This window comes from Rhinopithecus bieti, unplaced genomic scaffold, assembly GCF_001698545.2.
Source record: "Rhinopithecus bieti isolate Rb0 unplaced genomic scaffold, ASM169854v2 scaffold_2254, whole genome shotgun sequence".
Lineage (NCBI taxonomy): Eukaryota > Metazoa > Chordata > Mammalia > Primates > Cercopithecidae > Rhinopithecus > Rhinopithecus bieti.
In genome coordinates, this window is record NW_016803982.1 from 4,471,524 (window position 1) to 4,494,965 (window position 23,442).

Here is a 23,442-nt window from a genome sequence, read left to right on the forward strand (position 1 = left end):
TTTTTTTTTTTTTTTTTTTTTTTTTTTTTGGTGAACAGCTGCTCATGGTTGAGAATTAGATCATATTCATTTAAATAGTTCTACTTTCTGCTCATTAAATTGCTCGCCTTTCACATGATGGAGTTCAATACGGTACCTTAGTATTTCATGCTAGAAAGAGCACTGTGAATTCCAGGTGTTCTGCCAGCTGTGATACATCCACAATTCACTGGACCTAAAAAAAACCAAAACTTACTCCTTGAGGAAAAATTTCCCTCCAACAAGACAAGGTAGATGTTGCTCTGAAACTATGACTGCAAGCATAATTTCCTATGTAGCAAAATTATATGGACGTAAGTTACCCCTGTTCATTTGGCTGAATTGTAAGATTGGTTTGAGATACTGGCCTCTTGACATTTTCTTTTTTTTATAAATGTCAAATCTGCCTACTTATGCAGAATGCACACACGTATCGTTCCCCGACAGAGCTTTGTTCAGACAGCTTGTCCATGTTGGAAAGCGGTGCTCTTCAGTGTCGTGCACATTTAGACACGAAGCTCATCCTGGCTGCTTGCTGGGCCACACCTCTAGCTGCTGTGTATATTCTGCAGTTGATGGGAGTTGTAGCCAACCAGGCTTCCAAAGTGTTTAATTTGTGTGAATTTTCTACTGACATGAGGAAATCTTGAGTGACTAGAAGCAGATTATAGTCTTCTTGTTTTCTTTGATAAGTAAAATCCACAAATGTTAAAACCCTGCTAGATACCGCCTACTGAGCTAGACCAAAGTACGCATCAGATGGTTTCTCCACTTGATCTCATGTCTTCACAGTCACTGTTCAAGGTCAGTTTTAGGGTCATCGTTTTACAGATGAGGATGCTGAGACTCAGTTTACCTGGCAAATTCACACCCATGATGAGTGGTACCTGACCAAAGCCTGCACATTTTCCACCTTCCCAAACTCTCTGGTTATTCATAACTTAGCAGAGTGCCTTAGAGGCCGGGGGAGATCACCTTTCCCTTTTGGAAGCCCTGTTTCATGTACCTTACTTGAGTATTTTTTCCCATCTGTATTTAACACATACGTGTGATAGCACTTCCCTGTTGGAATTAAGATGTCACAAATGACACCTCTGTATCAGCTGCTGGTAGACAGTAAAAATGAGTACATATTAATAAGTAGAAGCCCAGTCAGTACTAAGCAAGTGTTCCTTTCAACTGTATTACAGTTTGCTGGGAGGCTTATCCCCAAAACATAAATATATTGATAGTTCGTTCTACAAAAGAATTCTGTACTTTCCTAGAGGATTCAAGGCAGAGTTTGTTTAAAGAAGTGTAAGTTGTCTTAATACTTAGAAAATGTAAGTCTCGAGGCTGAAATTGCGTGAAACCTACTAGAGGTGACTAGTATGTCTAACAAAGCCGTCAATGTCTGTTTTCAGAACCAGCTCCTGACTGACCATGGACATAATCCTCTCATGAAAAAAGTTTTTGATGTCTACCTGTGTTTTCTTCAAAAACATCAGTCTGAAACGGCTTTAAAAAATGTCTTCACTGCCTTAAGGTCCTTAATTTATAAGGTAAGTTGCTTCATGGGTGATGGTTAGAAGTTTTCCTCCTTCCCCCGGAATTGAAGGGCACATTACCAAGCACTGACCTGTCTGTGGTTTATCTGCTTCCTCTCATCCTGTCTAGTTTCCCTCAACATTCTATGAAGGCAGAGCCGACATGTGTGCGGCTCTGTGTTACGAGATTCTCAAGTGCTGCAACTCCAAGCTGAGCTCCATCAGGACCGAGGCCTCCCAGCTGCTCTACTTCCTGATGAGGAACAACTTCGATTACACTGGAAAGAAGTCCTTTGTCCGGACACATTTGCAAGTGCGTGTGGTTTAGCTTTCCAATACAGATTTACTCTGTGCAGTCCTGCTGTATCAGGAAAACTTGGAGTATCACATTGACCAATTTCCCTTGTCATAAAGATACTGCAAGATCTGGAAAACTGGGAAGCCACATTTGCTGGCTTGGTTTATTTCACACTCCATTACTATAAGATCTGGGCCCGAGATGCATTTCTGTTGGTAAATTGACATTTAAATATTGAGTCAATATTGGACTGATTAAAATTCCATTGCATTTTAGTTTGAACTTGTATGAAATATGCAGTGGGTAGACTGTCCTTTGCAATACTTTATCAGAACATGGATATATTAACTATGCCACAGGGGGGCTCTGTCTTATCTAATACTCACATAGGTATTAGAAACTATGTGAGGATGCTTAATAGTAAACATTTTAGGTAAGAAACAAAAAGCCCAACCGAAGTGGTTCTTTTCTGTCCTCTATCTACTGACACATCTGCTGTCTCACCAGAGTTAAAGCATCCTAAATTCTGTGCTCTGAGAGCCAGCCAAGATAATGACCAAACTTCTCTATTTTTGTAAACTCTCTTTTTCTACAAACACATGGTAGGTATCCCTCTTCCATCTCTGCATTTAACCCTTTTTTTGGAAACAATATTTATGGTCCACATAGCATTCATGGATACAACCATGAACAAAACAACCCTCTCCCAGCCCTCATGGAGTGTAGTCTCATGGAGGTCACAGACAAGCCCTGGAACTCTTAGAGTACAAGTGTGACCACTGCTGTTGTAGAGGAACTTGAGTGGATCAGGAGGGGCACCTGGAGGATGTGAAGGATGCATAGGGCTCATGGTTGAAGAGCGGTGAGCGTGTTCCAGGCCACAGTGAACCATGGGGAAGCAGTCGTCTGGGGAACTAGAGATGTTCCTTACTGCAGAGTTTAGAATATGGGTGAGAAGGAGTTGAGGAGGACCCATGGTTGCATATTCAAATCGTGGCATATTTGGACAGATCTTCTGGACTCCAGTGTTGATGATGGGTCAAGGCTAGTGTAGACCTCAGCTAGGGAGACCATTGTCAAAGCTAGGTCAGAGAGGATGCTCTCCTAGACCAGGGATGGTGAGGTCAGAAGGAAGAGGAGATTGAGTTGACAACATTTGGTGACTGATTATACCTGTGTGTGGTGAAGGAAAAGGATAAATAAAGATGGCCTCCATGCTTTAGCTCAAACAATTGGGTAAAGGCAGTGCTATTCATAGAGCCAAAAAAAGACAGAGCCCCCCATGGCATAGTTAATATATCCATGTTCTGATAAAGTATTGCAAAGGACAGTCTACCCATTGCATATTTAATACATATAAGTTCAAACTGAAAACTGAGAAAGAAATCATGTCTCCCTCTTGGTTGGAGAAGGTAATAGATAAGTGGATGGGCTTATCTCATTCTCCTCCCTTTGCTCTCCTGATCAGCATTTTGCTTTGCAAACAATGTTTTTTAAGGCTAGCAGAATCACTTTCTGGAATTACTCTTAAAGGGGAAGAAAGTACCTCAGACATTGTTTCCCACACTGGAGCGACCCCTGCTTAAAGCACCCCCAACCCCCACTTTCCCCTGTCCTCAGGCACATCCTGACTGAACACAGAAGCCCAGCCTGGGCAGTCATTTGAAGGTAAATTGATTTGCTCATGTTTGTGTGTCCCTAAGGTCATCATATCCGTCAGCCAGCTGATAGCAGACGTTGTTGGCATTGGAGGAACCAGATTCCAGCAGTCCCTGTCCATCATCAACAACTGTGCCAACAGTGACCGGCTCATCAAGGTGGGTAGCCTGGCCCATGTTAGTTTCACCCCAAGACTCTGCCTCAGCACCTGAGGTGCATATGGACAGGCAGAAAACAGAGGAAGCCACGTGTCCTTTCTTCTTCCACCCTTGTTTTAGCACACCAGCTTCTCCTCCGATGTGAAGGACTTGACCAAAAGGATACGCACAGTGCTAATGGCCACCGCCCAGATGAAGGAACACGAGAATGACCCAGAAATGCTGGTGGACCTCCAGTACAGCCTGGCCAAATCGTATGCCAGCACGCCTGAGCTCAGGAAGACGTGGCTCGACAGCATGGCCAGGATCCACGTCAAAAACGGCGATCTCTCAGAGGTAGCCCTGCCAGCCGCTTGATCGGGTTTTTGATAAAAAAACAGTGAGGCCCCATTCACTAAAATAAGCCAGTTTTGAGAAAATTATCCCATGAATCAAAACCAATTAAAATATGCAAAACTTTAAACAGTATGAGACTCAGGGTGACTTCATAGTTAGTTGAGCATTTTAATAATTTAAAACAAATTGTAAGAGGTTATTTTTGCCACTGAAGAGCATTGTTTAAGCTCTTAAACCTATTCATACAGTTTCCTGCTAATTAAAATACACATCAAAACTCCTGTAGTTCTAAAATTCAGCTATTTTATGGTAAAATGAATTCCTCCTGTTATTCAAGGTAATGACAGGTGTTGCTTTCTCCTGCGTGAGGTAGTCCATTTCCTTTTGTGGATGCAGTAGGTATTCCAGCATTCCCTTCTATGCAGAGCTGATGTGTTTCGATATGTAGACTGCATGGCTGGGAGTTGGGTGTGTGGGCTCCAGTACAAGTAATATTGGACTTTGAATCCAAGATCCAATATTAACTAACTCTGTGACATTGAGCCAGTTTTTTAACCCTTCTGTTGCTCAATGACATCATCTGTAAAATGGGGAATTGGAGAAAACAATTGGCTGTAAGGCGGTCTGTGCTCCCAGGAGAACTCATTCAGTGTCTGTGCCTGAGATGTTTAGGTATGATCGACGGTATTACTATAGCAAGCAAGTTTTGACTTTTAAACTTTTATAACTGTTTGAATTAATAAACATACTCTAAGTCTGAAAATTTTAACTATATTTACATATTTATTTTCAAGGAGTTCAATATGCTAAAAGCATACATTAACATGACAGTTTTGTTTGACTATAAATTTAATGTAAACCACACATTGGCCATAGTAAAAGGAATAACTAAGAGAAGTTATTTTCTATCTTTCCAAGAATTTAAGATTCTTTAATGACCTATGTGGCCCAGGTCTCAAGAAAAAAAAAAAAAGAAAGGAAGAACTCACTGAGTTCAGCTGTTCCTCTGTGAATTAGTTTTACATGGCTGCCGTAACAAAGTACCCAGACTGAGTGGCTTCACACAGAAATGTATCCTCTCACAGTTCTGGAGGCAGAAGTCCAAGATTGCAGTGGCAGCAGGGTTGCATCTCCGAATGTCCTCAGGGAGAACCTGTTCTATGCCTGTCCCTGAGCTCTTTGTGTGACCAGCAGTCTTGATGTTCCTCGGCTTGTAGCCACATCCCTCCAGTCGCTGCCTCCATGGTCTCATGGCATCCTCCCCCATGTGTCTGTGTCCCTGCATCTCCTCTCCTCTTCTGTGACACCAGTAATGTTGAATTTAGGGCCCACCACACACCAGTATGACCTCATCTTAACTAATTACACCCACACAGAGCCTGTTTCCAAATAATATCACATTGTGAGGTCTCAGGGAGGCCATAAATTTTGGGGGGACACCACCCAACCCAGTATACCCAGTGAATAGGGGACGAAAGCAGCTAATTTATACGATTTCTTATTGCCCTTGCTGTGTCTGGTTTTGTGTATGTGCTCAGTAACCCGTCATGTACTTTCCTGCCTGTTCAGTGCATGTGACCCTGCTGTGCACTGCAAGAGGGACACGTGTGGGAGGCATGAACTCTGCCTCTGAGGACTGGACAGTGCATAACTCCACTCTCCGACAGACTTCTCTCTGCACACATCAGAGTGCATGCCACACTGCTGACATTCGTTGACACACATGCACGTGGAGCAGCCTCCGCCGGTGTCTGTTGGCTAGCTAGGGGTGAGGGTCTAGATGAGGGCACCACGCAGTGGCGCTCACCCCGCTGACAGGCACAGAACCACACGCATTAGAACCTTGCAGCGAGTTCGCTTCCAACGGCTGTCTTTGATCTTTATAACACCATGGCAATTTGGCGAAAAGAATTTCTTTTTTCTTTCAATTTAAGATGTGTATAATGTTACCGATTTAAGGTTAAATTATGATTTTTATTTAGAATTTTACGTTTGGAAAAAATTATAACTTGCTCTTAATTTTTAAGTCAAGCGAAAAATATATTAGCACCCGAAATTTGAGCCATGGTCTCAGAATCTAGGGAGGAGCACATGCTTTCTTCAAAGCATCCTCTTTTCTCTTTGAGAGAAATGATGCAGAAATACTAGGTATAGTAAGAGAAAAATGCTGCTTTTATCTTTTACTTTACAAATATAATAATTCTATATAGAAACAAGTTTTAGTAAATTTACCGCCATTTATCTCAACTCCCAATTAATTTCAAATTTTCAGCTTATGTGAGTGGTTCCACTCTTTTCAAAGGGTAAGATGTCAGCTATTAGAAACACTAGCTGGTGCACTGAGATCTAATGTATACGTTCATACATTGATTAGATTTCTATCTGCGTGGGAGCATTATGACATGCTGTTATGAATGATGATGCTGAGGCATGTGTCTTCTATTATAGGCAGCAATGTGCTATGTCCATGTAACAGCCCTGGTGGCAGAATATCTCACCCGGAAAGGTAAGGAATTATTCCTATGTTTTGTGAAATTAATTAGTATAAAACCATACAAAGCAGCAGACAAGTGAGAGCCATTCAGGAAGATTGGAAGGTGGGAATTTGTGTGTTTGTGAAGTGTATTCATTGTTTTATCCCCTGGCGTGATGTTTGCTTGAATTGGTGGGCACAGCAGAAATTCCAGGACTAGACAGAAAAGTAGATGACATGTTGTCATGTAACCTCCTCTGACAGCTTCACTCTGCAAAAACTAGTTAATGAGTTTTGCATCTGGCCAAATCTAGAGCTAAGAAGATATTTTTCCCTTAAGATAGTTCCCACTGGAACAATTAGGCAATCAAAAAGTTGTAACGGGAGATTATCAGACAGCATTTCTGCAACGCAGCCCAGCTGGCTTTATTGTCTGAGAAGGCAGCCTTTCTGGTGGAAACCTTGTCTCCCAGAGGAAGGAGAGGGGGCAAGGAGTGATGCTGCATTTGTGCACTCTGCCTTTGTTCCCAGACGAGCAGGCTGTGAAGTCTTTCACAGGTTCCCTGTGGTTAAACAGCAGGTGCACATTTCCACTTCAAAATCAGCACAGCCCCAAATGGTGACATTTATTTTTGGAATACTGTGGTTCTTAGAAAAGCTGGTAGTCTGCGTGAGTTACATGGGACAAACAGCAGCACCAGATCTGGGCGAACGAGGAATAGACGTACGAAGTGAGAAATAGTGTGAAACCAAAGATGCCGAGGCCACAAACTATATTTCTGGTGCAGCTGGCTATTCGGAATGAAACAGCAGAGAGAGCCCCAAACAGAAAAATTTGGAAAGGGCTCCATGTTCATTTAATACCAGTACTATTTCCTGTCGAGACCTTTTATCAGGTGATGCATTTCCTCATGTTTAGAAGCAGTCCAGTGGGAGCCGCCCCTTCTCCCCCACAGCCATAGCGCCTGCCTGAGGAGGAGCCGGGGAGGTGAGCCTGAGGATCAGCCCAGCCCCCGGGGACCCCCTGCCTGGTCACCTGCCCTCCCATGGTGGGGGATTTGCCCTTTCAACTTTGCATGGACAGACTTCACTCTCCTTCCCTCCGACTCTGTGGCTCTCTGGTTGGCTGGTGATCTATTCCTGTGGGCACAAGAGGAAAGCACCTTGGCCACCACTTTGGTTACTCCATTGGCGCCGAGTTAGTGGTGAAATGTACTCCGTAGCCTAAAGCAGGGGTGGTTGGTTTTTAATTTTCTAGTTTGTATGTTAATGTATCCTCTAGCCCCTAGATTAACACTTTTCATGGGGGACTCTTGTTTCCATATAACAAATAAAAACTAAACGGGCATAGTGGCAGATGCTAGGTAATCCATGAATAGTGTGGAAACCTGGGATCATGTACAGCAAAAAAATCTCTGACTTTAGGATCTACGTTTTCAAGACTTGATTTCAAAATGCCCTGTGTTCCTCTTTCTCCCTAAATGCTGAAGTCTCAATTCAAGTTTTTACTTCCATTTTATTTTATTGTGAACAGTTATCTCAAAATAGAGTAAGGGAACATCTCATGCCCTTCTTCACTTGATCATTTTGCATAGCTGACGTGGTCCAACTGACTTAAAGCTGTTTTCCAGTGACTGTGAGATGAGGAAAGGTCCCGAATGGGTGGTCATTGCTTGAGAAACATCCTTATCCCAGACATTGATCCTGCCTCTAAGCTGACACTCTTTCCCGCTGGAGAATCAGAGTGCCCAGGCATCCATGCGCTCTGTTGATGCAGCCAGCCACCCACCCCAGGGCTGTTGGGGTGGGAACCAGCTAAGGCAGCCTGTCTGCTCACCATTATGGCCACGGAGCTACACCTGGGTTGTGTGGGGAATCTCTCATCTGAGAAATGTGTTCTTCCCCAGGCAGAGTGGGTGAGGTGGCAACTTGAAGGAAACAGTTCTTTTTGAATCATACATCTCTCTTGTGTTGGCTTTGCCTTCATTTTTCTTATCTCAGCACAAGTCATCCTACCAAGTCAAATTTTCACATATTGTTATTTTACTGTTAATTTAATACCTATTCCTCAGTTTATTTACAGTTTAATATTTAGAGATTGCATACATTTTAATCAACGTAGATAAAAAATTAAAAAGGGATAAGGAGAAGAAAGTGAAAGAGGTGAGGGTTCAGTATAGGGAAGAAAAGCACACAGGTGCTCCCGTGAATGTTGGCCTGGTGCCTAAGAGATTTCAAAATCTGTTATTTCGTTCGACACAGAAACACACAGGGCGGGAAAAACCCTCAGGGTTCACCCATGTTCAGGTTCCGAACTCTGACTCTCCCTGCTCCCTCTCTTCCTAGGCATGTTTAGACAAGGATGCACCGCCTTCAGGGTCATTACCCCAAACATCGACGAGGAGGCCTCCATGATGGAAGACGTGGGGATGCAGGATGTCCATTTCAACGAGGTGCGTGCTTGGACTCACGTGGGCTTTCAGGCACTGGGGTATCTGGGAGCCTGCTGTTTGCATTGCTAGTGCATCAGACCAGGGCTTTTTCTTCCCTGTAGCGGCTGCTTATACACGTAGTTCTAACTGAGATGATTCTCCAGAAAACTGATGCAGAGCAGCAAAAGCTTCTGCTGTTCTCCTCTTCTAGGAGTGCCTCCTTTTCTTTGGAAAGAGGTTGTGAGGGGTTAGATTGTAGTGAAGTGAGGCTCAGCACTTGAACGCATCCAGTAAAAGTTCCAATATATTGGTCATAAAGTTTCTCATTCTTTATAGCAGTTAATTTCTCTGGCTCATGAGTTTTCTTGGTTTTAATCTGACTTTTCAATTAATGTCTCCAGCACCAGTCATCTCCCCAGGGCCAATCTCAAAGGCATGAGAGGCCAGACTTGGGTTCTGGTCATGGCAACCCCCGTCTAGGGCCTTGGTCCCTGCTTTGCTGGTATGCTGTGCCCCAGGTCCTATGGGCCCTTAGGAGACAGGACCACCCTGTCCCACCCCCCACAGAGAACAGCAAGTTTGACATTAGATCACCATAGCAATTTCTGCAAATTCCAGTTTCTTGCTAAAACAGATTAACCTTGCAACCACTTATCTGTAACTGGAGAGTTTTGAAATAAAACTAGATGTTTGAATAAATGCCAGTTTTCCGCTGGCATTCACTCTGTTTCCTTTTCCATGCCTATCTGCCTGAAGGGTTCTTTGTGTGCACCTGCCTCCCTTCAGCCCAGGGCAGAATGAAACAGCTGAGGGAAAGCTTGTCAATCCTGCCCATGTTTTAAGGAAAATGAAGTTGTCCAGTTTCTCCCATGGAGTGGAGGAGCAAGCCAAGAAAGGAGTCAGTCTCTTCTGCCTCTGCTGCACCTGCTTCATCTTAACTTCCAGGGCCACAGTGGTGTGGCATATGGTTGATACTGGGGCTTTTAACCATTCTCATGCCAGGGAGGTGGGCCCTTGAACGCACATCCTCATGACATGAGCTAGGCCATAATTCAGTGGTTCTCTAAGCATGGTCCTGGAACCTTTCAGGGAGTCTTTGAGGCCGGTACTCTTGCTACTGAATGTCTCTGAGGCTGGGTTTTCTTTGTATGCAATGACCCAAACGACCTATCAAAGAGGCTGGGTACAGAATGGATGCACATTCGGGCTTATCCTACAAAATCAAACAGTAAAGAGAGTTGTAAAATGGAAAATAGTACTACTCGTCACTCTTTGTTTTGGAAAAAAATCCTTTTTTTATTTAAAATGCTATTTTAAAACATGGAATAGGTTTATTGTTTTCATTAAATTAATAAGTAAATCTTAATTTTGTTTCAGTTTTCATATCTAGTATTGTAAATATTGAGAGAGACCATTCACATAAACTTTGGGGTCCTCAATAAATCTTAAAATCTACGAAGGGGTCTTGAGCTCAAAAAAGTTTAAGAACCACTGTTGTAAATTGTCTAGTCTCAAATAGCCCTCAAAATTAAAAACTAAGCATGAATTAAAAGGATAACGTATTAAGTATACTTCATGTTTAAATATGAAGATAATTTACACCCCAAATAAAGTTTTCTAGGTATCCTACAAAAAAAGAAAGAGATTGGTTATTACGTGGTATTAACAGTTCTGCTGTTTCTCCACCTTGAAAGGCCTGGGTGGATGGTCTTTTTTGTTTGTTTTACTTTTGACTCTCAAATATGAAACCTGCCACCGAAGGATCAAGGCCCACATACTCCTGGCTTTGAACTCCTCACTTCAGGCGAATTTCAACTGAGTTTTTCTCTGAGAAGAGGCATGACTGCATTGTCTCCTTGCAGAAACCACCCTGGCGCCTCTGCCAAGTCAGACCTCTGGAGTGTACCATTTTGTTCAGAATTAGATAAGGAAAGCAACGATGCCAGGAACAGTTAAAGATTGGAAAGTAGACCATTTTTAGTGACCTATCCTGCAGAGCTGATAAAAGGAAGCTTGCATTTGTTCATCTGATTGAGTAATAGGCTGAGATAGTTATTATGTTAGAGCCTAATGAATTAGCCTGTGATATCAAGTGCAGACAGCCTTGGGGAAATAGTGAATGGCACCCCCCTAAGTAATAACTAAACCTGTGACAAGGATCCCTTTATCAGCTATTTTCAGAAGATGGATTCATCACCTTGTCCTTGAAGCATAAACTTAGTAAATCTTTAACAAGGTCCATAGTACATGACAATCTGTGGTGATTAGGATGTGACACAGCAGGGTTGTAAAGTCCTGAGCGAGCCTTGCACATCCAGATTGAAACTAACGGGGAGCGGAAAGACTAACGTGTTCTAAAAGACAAGACATCTGAAATTACCAGGCACATTTTCACATTGGCTGCCAGGATGTTGCAAGAAAAAGAGAGATGAAAATCTCTGCCAGAGATGAAGGACTTTGGGGGAAAATCTGATGGGAAATAAGTGTATAACACAGTTTAATAAAAAGCATTGCCCTTTTAATTTACATTATTAGATATAATTAAATGCCTAAGATGTTCTCCTAAAGTGATTTTTTAAGGGACACTACCTAAAAATACTCAATTCTCTTAGCAGCAGGCCTCAAATGAGTTTTTACTGGCACCAATTCCACCTTCCTTGACTCTGATCCAAAGAGCAGACTCGTTTCCAGCTGCTTTTGATTAATAAAGAGAAACCTCCAATTCCTATTTACAATTTTGTTTCGCAAGACTGAGCCTGTGTGGATTGAAGAATTCAGAGTTTCCTGTGGTGTCAAAATTCCCCATGGCCCATGTAGTTTTGAGATCCCTCCCTTGTTAATGAATGCAGTACCAAGGTCCTGGAAGGATGCAGGTAGCATAGTTGGGAGATTGAAGAAAGTCTAAGAAAGGGACTGTTTTTAAAAGTTCAGAGAGGGTTTAGGGAAGCCAACAAGGAATGTTACAGTGCCCCGAGGTTAGCAGCAGCTGGGTGTCACCCCTTAACCTTAGGAATAAAGGGGGAGAAAGGGAAAAATTACATAGAAGGACCACTTAGCAGGACCTGTGAGCTTTTTAGTAAAGGACTCCTCAGGGCACCCACACAGGGAGGGAAGGAGTAACTGCCCACCTCACTCTCCTCCTGCCCCCCAGCATCCTGCTGGGGCCTGCCGTTGGCCAAACTCAACAGCAACCGGACAGGAAGTCGCTATGCAGAAGTCCTGCTGTGTCTGCTTCCTAGAACAGAGCCCGGGAGAACAGGGCCCAGAGGAGCTCCAGAGGGAAAAGTAGAAAGTACAGATAGGTGGATCCTCATTATCCACCTATCTGCTGAAATTTCTTTGTAGCCCCCAAATCAATACTCCATAGTACTTTTGTGGTCATTCAGGGATATGTACAGAACATCAAAAGATTTTACCACTCAACTGCGTTTCTAGCTGAGGCCGAACCAGGCAACGCTCTGCTTCTTGTCGCAGCTCTCATCCCGTGGTCAGAGGCATTCAAACCAGACTGATGCCATCTTGAGTGAGGGCTAGGAAAATGAGACTGAGACTTGCTGGGCTGCTTTCCTAGAAAGTCAGGCATTCCGAGCCTCTAGATGTTCACGGTTAAGGGGTCAAATTAATAATGTTTACTAGACAGACCCAGACTTGGGAGTGTCCAGATATCCCAATATCTGGAGAAGAAAGGCATTCTTGATTTTTCTTTAAAGATAATACTGATTTTTGCAAAATACATTAATTAAGAAAATTATTCCTTTATCACAAATCCTCATAGCAGAGCACATCTCCCCGTGTATATGAGTAATGTACCTAGGGTGGATGTGTTCCTCCTCTTACTTTCAGGAACACCCTACTCTGTCTATGGAGTAGCTGCACTTTCACCACTTTACTTTCTTAATAAACTTGCTTTTACTTTGCACTGTGGACTTGCCCTGAATTCTTTCTTACACGAGATCCAAGAACCCTCTCTTGGGATCTGGATCAAGACCACTTTCCTATAACACCATGAACAAGCCTCCTTTGGTGGTCTACTTAGTGCCATGTTTTTCACATTTGTGTGGATTTTGTTCGTGGTTTGCTGTTTAAAATGGCCCCAGGGAAGCGCTTAAGTGCTGTCTGGAGTTCCTAAGTGCAAGAGCACTGCCAAGTGTGAGTTACATAGCTTTGTTCAGGTGTGAGTTCTAGTGCTGTTGGCTATATATTTAATGTTAATGAATCAACAATATGTATTTAGTTAGGTGTCTTTAAACAAAACACATAAAACAAGTGTAGGTATTAATTGGTTAATGAAAATATTGTAACCTGAGGCTCCCAGGAACTGAACCTTGCATTTTCTTTGGGAAGCGGGCAAGTATTTGCTAATTCACAGTGATGTTATAGAACATAACTACCTCGGATGATAAGAACTGACTCTACCTAGCACACAAAACTGTTGTTTTACCGAATAACAGGTCTCGCCATTGCAGAATTGCTGCTGAATGTAACAAACGTTATATGAACTTCACTAGGCCAGTCTCTGGCTTCTATTAGTCAAAATTGTTTCTATTCAGGAATAGTTGCCAGTAAGAAACATAAAGTGTTTACATCCTTAGGCTATCCTAGGAGATAGAGACATCAACAGAACACATTCAGAGATTCCTGTTTACGTCTCATCCAAGCGTGGCAGTAAAACCTTTAGAGCCAGCTCATCTCTACTTTACCCTTGACTGACAGTGCTCCTGGAGCCATGAAAGTCACATGGCACGTCCTCACTGTTACAACGATTCTCCACAACAGTAGAAACAGTGAGTAGGGAACTTGGCCGGTGGAGCTTGGGTAGCTGTTCTGCCTTTGCTGGATGCCAGCACATCACACTGCCCTGCTTCATTTTGCAAATGTGGACTGGGCTTCCTTGGCACTGAGCTGGGGACCGGAGGTCTGAGAGTGAGCAAGCTGTGGTCCCTGCCATAGCACCCTACACTCCTGCTGCTGCTTCCTGCCCTCTGAGGAGAAACACCTCAACCACAGCCCCTCCAGTCTGAACTGGAAGTTGTCTGAGTTCTTAATGACTTGGAAATTTCTAGATTGATACATGTTGATGAATTCCATAGACTGGCCATGTGCCATGTGCTAGCTCAGGGATGTGTAAGTGAAAGTCCCTGCCTCAGAGAGTTTCACCCAGTGCAAGAATCCTCAAGCTTTCAGGTGCTTAGGAATTACTTGGATCACTGCTACAAATAACAGATTCCCATCCTTATCCCCCAAACCCAGATTTAGTTGGGTGGGTGTGGGGCCCAGGAATCTGTATTTTAATAAGCATCCAAGGTGATTATTCTGATGTAAGTGGTCCTCAACTGTACCTTGAAAGATGATGACATAGCAGAAATGCGCATTATGCTGTGATGGCACACCGTTGCCTAAGCCAGGTCACACATTTGCAGTTATTCCCAAATGGTTAGGTAATACTGACAGCATCTAGTTTCATAGGTAAGATTAGTTAAATTAATCCTAAAATAGAGCAAATGGTATCTCAGTGAAAAAATGTTTACATAACCCTGCACAGATATAGGCTCATGCAGGCATTTTCATGCACATGTGTGTACATACACACACACACATACACACAGTGTTAATGTGCTGTTTCCAGAGACAGATGCTCAATGCCTTCAGTTGCATCACTGTGGCACACTAAAATGGGCCTGGCTAATTACATTTTTTTTTTTTTTTTTTTTGAGACGGAGTCTTGCTCTGCCGCCAGCTGGAGTGCTGTGGCCGGCTTCAGCTACTGCAAGCTCGTCCTCCCGGGTTCACGCCATTCTCCTGTCTCAGCCTCCCGAGCGCTGGGACACAGGCACCCGTCCTCGTCGCCCTGGCTTTTTTTTGTATTTTTTAGTAGAGACGGGTTCAGCTGTATTAGCCAGGTGGTCTCGATTTCCGACCCTCGTGATGCCGCCGTCTCGCCTCCCAAACGTGCTGGGCATTACAGGCTGAGCCCACCGCGCCCAGCCCTAATTACATTTTTAAAAGCTTCCTGATACGCTTATAACTTGTTGCGCTGAGTTCCTTTATTGTAACATCATTTTATAATATTAAAATATATAAATATATTATAAAATATTTTCCCCCAGCCAATTATTACTTAGCAGTTCTTTGCATATGTCAACAATATGGGAAAAAAATATCTTGGAATTTAAATTGTAAGCAAAGTGGTAAAACCATCAGGCACTCCATATGACTGCCCTATAAGGTTACCACTATCTGACCATTGTTCTGGTTTTCAGGTGCAATGATTGCTGAGAACGTTATTCATATATGCTCCAATGTTTAGTTATTGTGTCTTGGTCATTGTGACTGTATAATTTTGTATTGATGTATGGTCTCTCAAACTTAACTGCCGGTGATTACCAGTTCTTTCTATTCAAAGAATTGTTACTTGATGCAGAAGCTGTAAAGGATTAGGTATAGAGTTGACATTAACTAGAATAATTTAGCTTACTAAATTAGGATTTAATGTTCAGCAATCCACACTCTACTTTTATGAGAGACTGACTTATTTTTTAATATAAAAGCTATTTTTAGTTTGTTATTGGGTAAAATCTGTGCTAACTCTGCTTTTTATAATATATAATACCATTTATTTACAATAATGAGTGATATTTGGACCGATCAACCATAGAATTTGAACTGCCTCTGAGTCAGAAAAGAAGACAAAATAATGTTCAGTAGAGTATAAAACTTAATGATTTGTTATTTCCTAATTCTTGATAACCATCAAATTGTGAGACTTATTTCATAATGACTTACTAAGCTCTTTTCACTTTGTCAGACTTTCCTATTTCCCAGCCATTCTGGGGACTCTCCGTTGTTGAAGCCCATCTTTTTTTTTTTTTTTTTTTAACCAAATATAACAGGTTCCCCCATAATGAACTCAATTATCTGTATCATATGGTACATACATATATATCAATACTTATATGCCACTTAAATTCAGGTTTCATTGTTATTAAACTATTCACTTGTTTATAACTTGACTACACAATAGTAAAAATAGCATGTATTTAAATCATAGTTTAGGCTAGATGTGGTGGCTCACACCTGTTATCCCAGCGCTTTGGAAGGCCAAGGCTGGAGGATCATGTGAACCCAGGAGTTCAAGACCAGGCTGGGAAACATAGTGAGACCCTATCCCTACCAAAAAAAAAAATATATTAGCCGGGTGTATTAGTCTGTTCTCACGCTGCTATAAAGAACTACCTGAGAATGGGTAATTTATATGGAAAAGAGGTTTAATTGACTCACAGTTCTGCAGGCTTAACAGGAAGCATGGCTAGGAGGCCTCAGGAAACTTACAATCATGGCAGAAGGTGAAGGGTCTTACATGTAAGACCTGTCTCAAAAAAAAAAAAAGAAAAAACCCAAATCTTAGTCTATCAATTAAAAACATTTGACTCAGGAAACCACCCATAAATTGTTTGACATATATTTAATAACTGACTAAATCTAGGGCTACTTAAAATATACCTGAAACACTGCTGTATACAAATATCTTGCTTGGATACACGGACCATCATTTTAAAACCAAATAATAAGATCTTCCTTATATAATACCTCATTGTCTGTTGTGATAGTTGATGTATATCTACATATGTTTTTATGTCTCATAAAATTATCTACATTTGATTGTTTATGTTTGAGAAAGCTCCGAGTGTGCCAGTTCAGTGAACATACCCCTTCCCACCTCCACAGCCTCATTTCTTACCACTCTGAGATTTTAGATTCCAGGCCCTCAAACTTCATGGAAATCCTCCCGTGCTATGCTGCCTTCACCCTCTTACCTTTGCTTGGGCTGTTCCTGCAACCTGGGCTGTCTCCTCTCTTTTCCTTCTTATTCCCACTCCTGCCTTTCACTTTCCCCTGACTATCCCGGTGCTCTTTTCAGACCCAGCTGGTCATCACTCTCCTCAGCTTTCCATGCCTCGCCTTCCCTCCCCTGTCCCAGCTGGACAGATGCTGCTCCTTCCTGCCTCCCTGCACATTTCATTATCAGTACACTCACTGCCATCGTTTACCATCTCTTCCTGGACCTAGCTCCCACATGAGACTCCAGGGTCTAAGAGACAGGGAGTGTTTCTTCAACTGACTGATCTTTCTTCACCTGACCTCCTCACTACCGCCCAGGGACTCACTGACTACTCATTAAATGAATCGGTACCCACTGCTCTCCAGTCAGAGTGCTCAAGTCAGAGTGCCTGCCCCTGCGACTTGCAGTTTGGGCATGTATTTGAATTCATTGGGTTTTCCTCTGTCCTCCGTGTCTTGCCATGTATATCACGTCTCTTCTGGTTGGTGGTCTTGAGCCTCTAGTATGTCAGTTCTGGCTGCTCTGAAGATGACCGTGTGTGTCTTTCAGGAAGCAAATTTCATTCATGACACACAGCCTAACAGACCATCCAAAACCTGCCCTTCACATTTGGAAAAAAGTCTGTTGAGTAATTTTTATAAATTATAGAAACTTAATTGTATTTATATAGACTTGTGTTACAACCCCAGTGTCAAGCAGTGTGCCTTGCATGTAGTAGATGCTTGGTAAAACATTTGAACAAATGATACACTAGATGGATGACTCAATGATGTGGTGGTGAGGGTGCATAGTCGTAACTTTGGTAACTCTTTGAGAATACGTTTTCATTTTTAATGAGATTGCATTAAAATTGATCCAGATTCTTATTATGCTATAACTGGTATGGCGAGGAGTTAAGACTCTTTACGTCTCCGATCTGATTCACAATGGACAGGGTGTCATTTAGATTTACGTCTAGTGTGAGGACCATGGCTTACTAGTTATAGTAACTAGTAAGTTACATGGTTATAGTTTTCCACAAAATTTTACATTTCTTGGCTGGCTCATGCCTGTAATCCCAGCACTTTGGGAGTTCAAGGCAGGTGGATCACGAGGTCAGGAGATCAAGACCATCCTGGCTAACATGGTGAAACCCCGTCTCTACTAAAAATACAAAAAAATTAGCCAGGCGTGGTGGCGGGCACCTGTAGTCCCAGCTACTCAGGAGGCTGAGACAGGAGAATGGCGTGAACCCGGGAAGCGGAGGTTGCAGTGAGCCTAGATTGTGCCACTGTACTCCAGCCTGGGCAACAGAGTGAGACTCCGTCTCAAAAACCAAAGAACAAAAACAAACAAACAAAATAACTTTACATTTTTCTTTGAAAAGGCCCAATGATGAGAACCAAAGGGGCCAAATGATTAGTCTGTAAGTAAACCTAAGGATAGTTTTAAAATGGGAAAAGTTCCATGCCCTTGACGGTTTCGTTATCAGAAGGATGCCTTGTTATACAATGTGTCTTCCCCATGGGAAGTTAGGTCCCCTTAGAATTCTTCCATCTCTACTGCAGTCCCACAACACCGCTGAGAGTAAAGATAATAAATACACACTGGCAGTGTCTTTGACCTAAGATATGCCAGAAATGCAAGGCTTTGGTAAAGGGAATCTTAGCATATTTCCTTACAGACAAGGACAGCTATTATTATCTAGTAAATATCATTAATATTACTAAGAAAAGTACACATTGACTCACTCATCCAATAGATACTGACTGCCTGATGTGTATGAGACACTGTGGGATTACATAGATTATATAGCCTAGTAAAAAATAAGGTTATTTTATTTTATTTTATTTTATTTTATTTTATTTTGAGACAGGATCTGTCACCCAGGCTGGACTGCAGTGGTGCGATCTCGGTTCACTGTAACCTCCTCCTCCTGGGCTGAAGTCATTCTCCCACCTCAGCCTCCCAAGTACCTGGGGGACTACAGGCATGCACTATCACACCCAGCTAATTTTTTTGTATTTTTTATAGAGATGGGATTTCACTATGTTGCTGAGGCTTGTCTTGAACTCCTGAGCTCAAATATCCGCCCACCTTGCCTTCCCAAAGTGCTAGGATTATAGGCGTGAGCCACTGTGCCTGGCCTAACGTTTTTTAAAAAAATTAATACAAAGTAGAAAGTGATGATAGTGGCCAGGCACAGTGGCTCACACCTGTACTCCCAACACTTTGGGAGGCAGAAACTGGAGGATTGCTTGAGCCCAGGAGTTTGAAACCAGCCTGGGAAACATAGGGAGACCCTGTCTCTACAAAAAAAGTTTAAAACAAACTTAGCTGGGCATGGTGGCATGCACCTGTAGTCCCAGCTACCCAAGAGGCTGAGGCCGGAGGATCGCTTGAGCCTGGGAGGTCAAGGCTGCAGTGAACCATGATCATCGTGCCACTGGACTCCAGCCTGGGCAATAGAGCAAGACCTTCTCAAAAAAGAAAAGAAAGAAAGTGATGATTGTAACAGAACAGGCTTATTTAATTAGCCTGTGAATTAACATGCAGAATTTGCAGTTTTCAGACCATTTTGATTGGTAAAGTTTTATGTGATCTTCACAAACACCAATTTAGGTTAGACCTGTAATACATTCCCTGGTTTTACAAATATGAAGAAATACATATATTGATAATGTTTATTGATAATTTTTATGCTTTTATCTAGCTTTTTATAATCAGAGAACCATGAAAAGAATCATAAAATTTGTTATGGTTAGTACGGATAGATTTTCCATTGGAAAAGATTTGAGACAAAACTAAGAGTTGCATACATCTGGCCAGGCGTAGTGGCTCACGCCTGTAGTCCCAGCACTTTGGGAGGCCAAGGTGGGTGGATCACTTGAGGCTAGCAGTTCGAGACTAGCCTGGCCAACATGATGAAACCTCGTCTGTACCAAAAAATACAAAAATTAGCTGGGTGTGGTGGCACATGCCTGTAATCCCAGCTACTTGGGAGGCTAAGGCAGGAGAATCACTTGAATCCGGGAGGCGGAGGTTGCAGTGAGCCAAGATTGCACCACTGCACTCCAGTCTGGGCAACAGAATGAGACTTTAGTCTCAAAAAAAACAAAAAACAAAACAAAACAAAACAAAAAAAATACATCTTTATAATACAGGTACAAAGGAAAAGAGTTGGTGTGAAAACCGTTTCTGATTTCTTCGTGTCTTTTGCTGCTATGGTGGTTACTACTTGTATCTGGATTTATGAGACCTGCAATAAAAGCAGGAGAAAACTGATGGACCTTTTAATAAGCACCGGTACAGAGTTTGGTCACACAAATGACACTTTTATGACTCGTGTGCTATAAATATGACATAGGAGGTAAATGGTCTTGCTTAGATAGCGTTTTCTGGTAAATTGATTCACAACTGCTTTAAAAATGTTTATTTACCTTGAATCTGTAAACTTTGTAGGCATTAGTCCTGTAGTGAAACATTAGGGCTGGTAATGAAAAACACAGGCCTTGCTCTTCATTTACAATATTGTGAAGGATATACACATTTTCAAATGCAACTATAAGATCCTTAATAAAATATTAGTAAATTGAAAGCTGGGCGTGGTGGCTCATGCCTGTAATCTCAGCACTTTGGGAAGCTGAGGTGGGTGGATCACCTGAGGTCAGGAATTCAAGACCAGCCTGACTAACATGGAGAAACCCTATCTCTACTAAAAATACAAAAAAGTAGCCATCAAGACCAGCCTGACTAACATGGAGAAACCCTATCTCTACTAAAAATACAAAAAAGTAGCCAGGCATGGTGGCGCATGCCTGTAATCCCAGCTACTTGGAAGGCTGAGGCAGGAGAATCGCTTGAACCTGGGAGGCAGAGGTTGCAGTGAGCCAAGATTGCGCCGTTGCACTGCAGCCTAGGCAACAAGAGTGGAACTCTGTCTCAAAAAAAAAAAAAAAGAAAGAAAGAAAAAAAAGTGTGTGTGTGTATATATATATGTATGTATGTATGTAAATTGAATCTAGCAATACATAAATGCATCATGACCACGTAGGGTTTATTCTGGGAGTGCATAGTTGGCTCTGCATTGAAAAGCCAATCAAATTAATTCATCATCACATCAACAGAATAAATAGGAAAAACCATATGATTTTGTCAGTAGACGCATAAAGAGTATTTGACAACCTTCAACATCTATTCATAATTTAAAAAAGATAACTAGGAATAGAAGGAACTTCCTTAGCCTGAAAACAAAAAGACTGTCTACAAAAAACCTATAGCTAGCATCATATTTAATTGTGAAAGACTGACTGCTTTGCCCTAAAATTGGGAACAAGACCATAATACCTGCTTTACTGACTATTCAATGTCATGCTGGAGGTTCTAGCCAGTGTAGTAAGGCAAGAAAAAGAAATAAATCTTTTCATATTCACATAAGACATAGTTCTAAGGAGAAAATCCCAAAGAACTTGGAAAATAAGCTACTAAAACTGTTAAGTCAGTTTAGCAAGATCACAGGATATAAGATTAGTATACAAAAATTAACCTTCTTCCTTCTTATACTATGGTTTTACTATATAGTTCATGATTATTTAATATAATTTTGAGAAACAAATAAGCTGGATGATATTTAATCTTATTCTAAAAAGCACTTTCCTTTAAAATGATCAAGAAAATTTTAAAACAGTGCTATTTACAGTAGCATAAAAAATATCCTGTGGTTTGGCACAAGGATGGAGACATATATCAATAGAACAAAGCAGAGAGTCCAGAAATGGACCCACATACTTGTTATCCGTTGATTTTTGACAGAGGTTCAAAGGCAATCCAAGAGAAAGCATAGCCTCTCATCAGATGGTATTGAAACAATTGGCTATACATGTGCACGAAAGAACCTTGACACCTCATTAGAAAATAACCCCAAATGGATCATAGTCTAAAATGTAAAATGTAAAACCATAAGACTTCTGGAAGAAAACATAAGAGAAAATCTTTGTGAACCTGGGTTAGATAAATATTTAACTATAACATATAAAGCACAATCCAGAAAATAAAAACTCGATACATCAAACTTTGTAAAATTAAAAACTTTGGCTCTTTAATGGACACTGTTAAGAAGACCTAGACATAGGCTGGGCACTATGGCACACGCCTGTAATCCCAGCACTTTGGGAGGCCGAGGCTTATCACATGAGGGCAGGAGTTCAAGACCAGCCTTGCCAGCATGGCAAAACCCCATCTCTACTAAAAATACAAAAAATGAGTTGGGCGTGGTGGTGCACACCTGTAATCTCAGTTACTGGGGAGGCGGAGGTTACAGTGAGCCAAGATCATGCTGCTGTACCCCAGCCTAGGCAACAGAGCAAGACCCAGTCTCAAAAAAAGCTAAAATAAATTTTAAATTAAAAAAAAAAAAAAAACCCTAGAGACAAACCACAGATTGGGAGAAATAGTTACAAATCACATATCTGGTAAAGGACTTTTATCCACAGTATATAAAGAACTCTCAAAATTCAATAATAAAATAAGCAATCCAGTAGACAAATGAGCAAAAGATTTGAATAGACACTTTACCAAAGCTATATATTATACAGCAAATTAAAATTAATTCAGCATCATTAATGAAACCCCTCTAAAATGGGCTTAAACATTAGAGGTCAAGTATTGGATCCCACTAGGAAATGCCACGGAGAGATTAACATCAATCAGTCCAAACCTTTAACAGAGTTATTCATGACACGATCACTTTGCTGGGCAGCAGAAGGGAGGCCCTTCACTCTGCTACTAAGGCAGACAGGCCCCCTTCCATGGCCATGAGAGGAATGCCAGCTCAGCCAAGCTACAGTCTGGTGGGAGCATTTCTTCAAATTCCAAGCTGGGGTCCTAAAATTAACCCTGATTGGCCTGCTTACGTCACATGTCCACCCATGATGAAGTAATGCCTGTGGCCAGGAAATAGATTTGTGCTAATTAGTGTAAGTCCAGGCCACAATTTTTTCTTTTTTTTTTTTTATTATGCTTTAAGTTTTAGGGTACATGTGTACAATGTGCAGGTTTGTTACATATGTATACTTGTGCCATGTTGGTGTGCTGCACCCATCAACTCGTCAGCACCCATCAACTCGTCATTTACATCAGGTATAACTCCCAATGCCATCCCTCCCCCCTCTCCCTCCCCACAATAGGCCCCATTAGTGTGTGTGATGTTCCCATTCCCATGTCCACGTGATCTCATTGTTCAATTCCCACCTATGAGTGAGAACATGTGGTGTTTGGTTTTCTGTTCTTGCGACAGCTTGCTGAGAGTGATGGTTTCCAGCTGCATCCATGTACCTACAAAGGACACGAACTCATCCTTTTTTATGACTGCATAGTATTCCATGGTGTATATGTGCCACATTTTCTTAATCCAGTCTGTCACTGATGGACATTTGGGTTGATTCCAAGTCTTTGCTATTGTGAATAGTGCGTCAGCACCCATCAACTCGTCATTTACATCAGGTATAACTCCCAATGCCATCCCTCCCCCCTCTCCCTCCCCACAATAGGCCCCATTAGTGTGTGTGATGTTCCCATTCCCATGTCCACGTGATCTCATTGTTCAATTCCCACCTATGAGTGAGAACATGTGGTGTTTGGTTTTCTGTTCTTGCGACAGCTTGCTGAGAGTGATGGTTTCCAGCTGCATCCATGTGCCTACAAAGGACACGAACTCATCCTTTT

At 41.9% G+C, this 23,442-nt stretch overlaps 1 protein-coding gene and 1 long non-coding RNA gene across 12 annotated transcripts in view; one reads left to right on the forward strand and one right to left on the reverse strand.

Moving 5' to 3' along the window:
* Positions 1-1,124, reverse strand: part of LOC108521991 (uncharacterized) — a 2,924-nt gene extending 1,800 nt beyond the window's left edge. Inside the window, exons 1-2 of the long non-coding RNA XR_001883332.1 lie at positions 1,065-1,124; positions 137-214 (exon numbers count right to left, since the gene is read on the reverse strand). This is a non-coding gene — a long non-coding RNA (uncharacterized LOC108521991). The remainder of the gene's footprint in view (positions 1-136; positions 215-1,064) is intronic.
* The window catches only part of DOCK9 (dedicator of cytokinesis 9), a 311,173-nt gene that overhangs the window by 268,049 nt on the left and 19,682 nt on the right, over positions 1-23,442 (forward strand). For 6 of the 11 annotated variants that reach the window (XM_017862044.1, XM_017861984.1, XM_017861993.1 and 3 more), the window contains exons 40-46: positions 1,422-1,559; positions 1,675-1,857; positions 3,546-3,659; positions 3,780-3,995; positions 6,444-6,501; positions 7,388-7,456; positions 8,815-8,921. In XM_017862044.1, coding sequence (XP_017717533.1) covers positions 1,422-1,559; positions 1,675-1,857; positions 3,546-3,659; positions 3,780-3,995; positions 6,444-6,501; positions 7,388-7,456; positions 8,815-8,921 — 885 coding nt within the window. The remainder of the gene's footprint in view (positions 1-1,421; positions 1,560-1,674; positions 1,858-3,545; positions 3,660-3,779; positions 3,996-6,443; positions 6,502-7,387; positions 7,457-8,814; positions 8,922-23,442) is intronic. The other 5 variants (XM_017862003.1, XM_017862065.1, XM_017862074.1 and 2 more) reach the window with 1 other exon arrangement.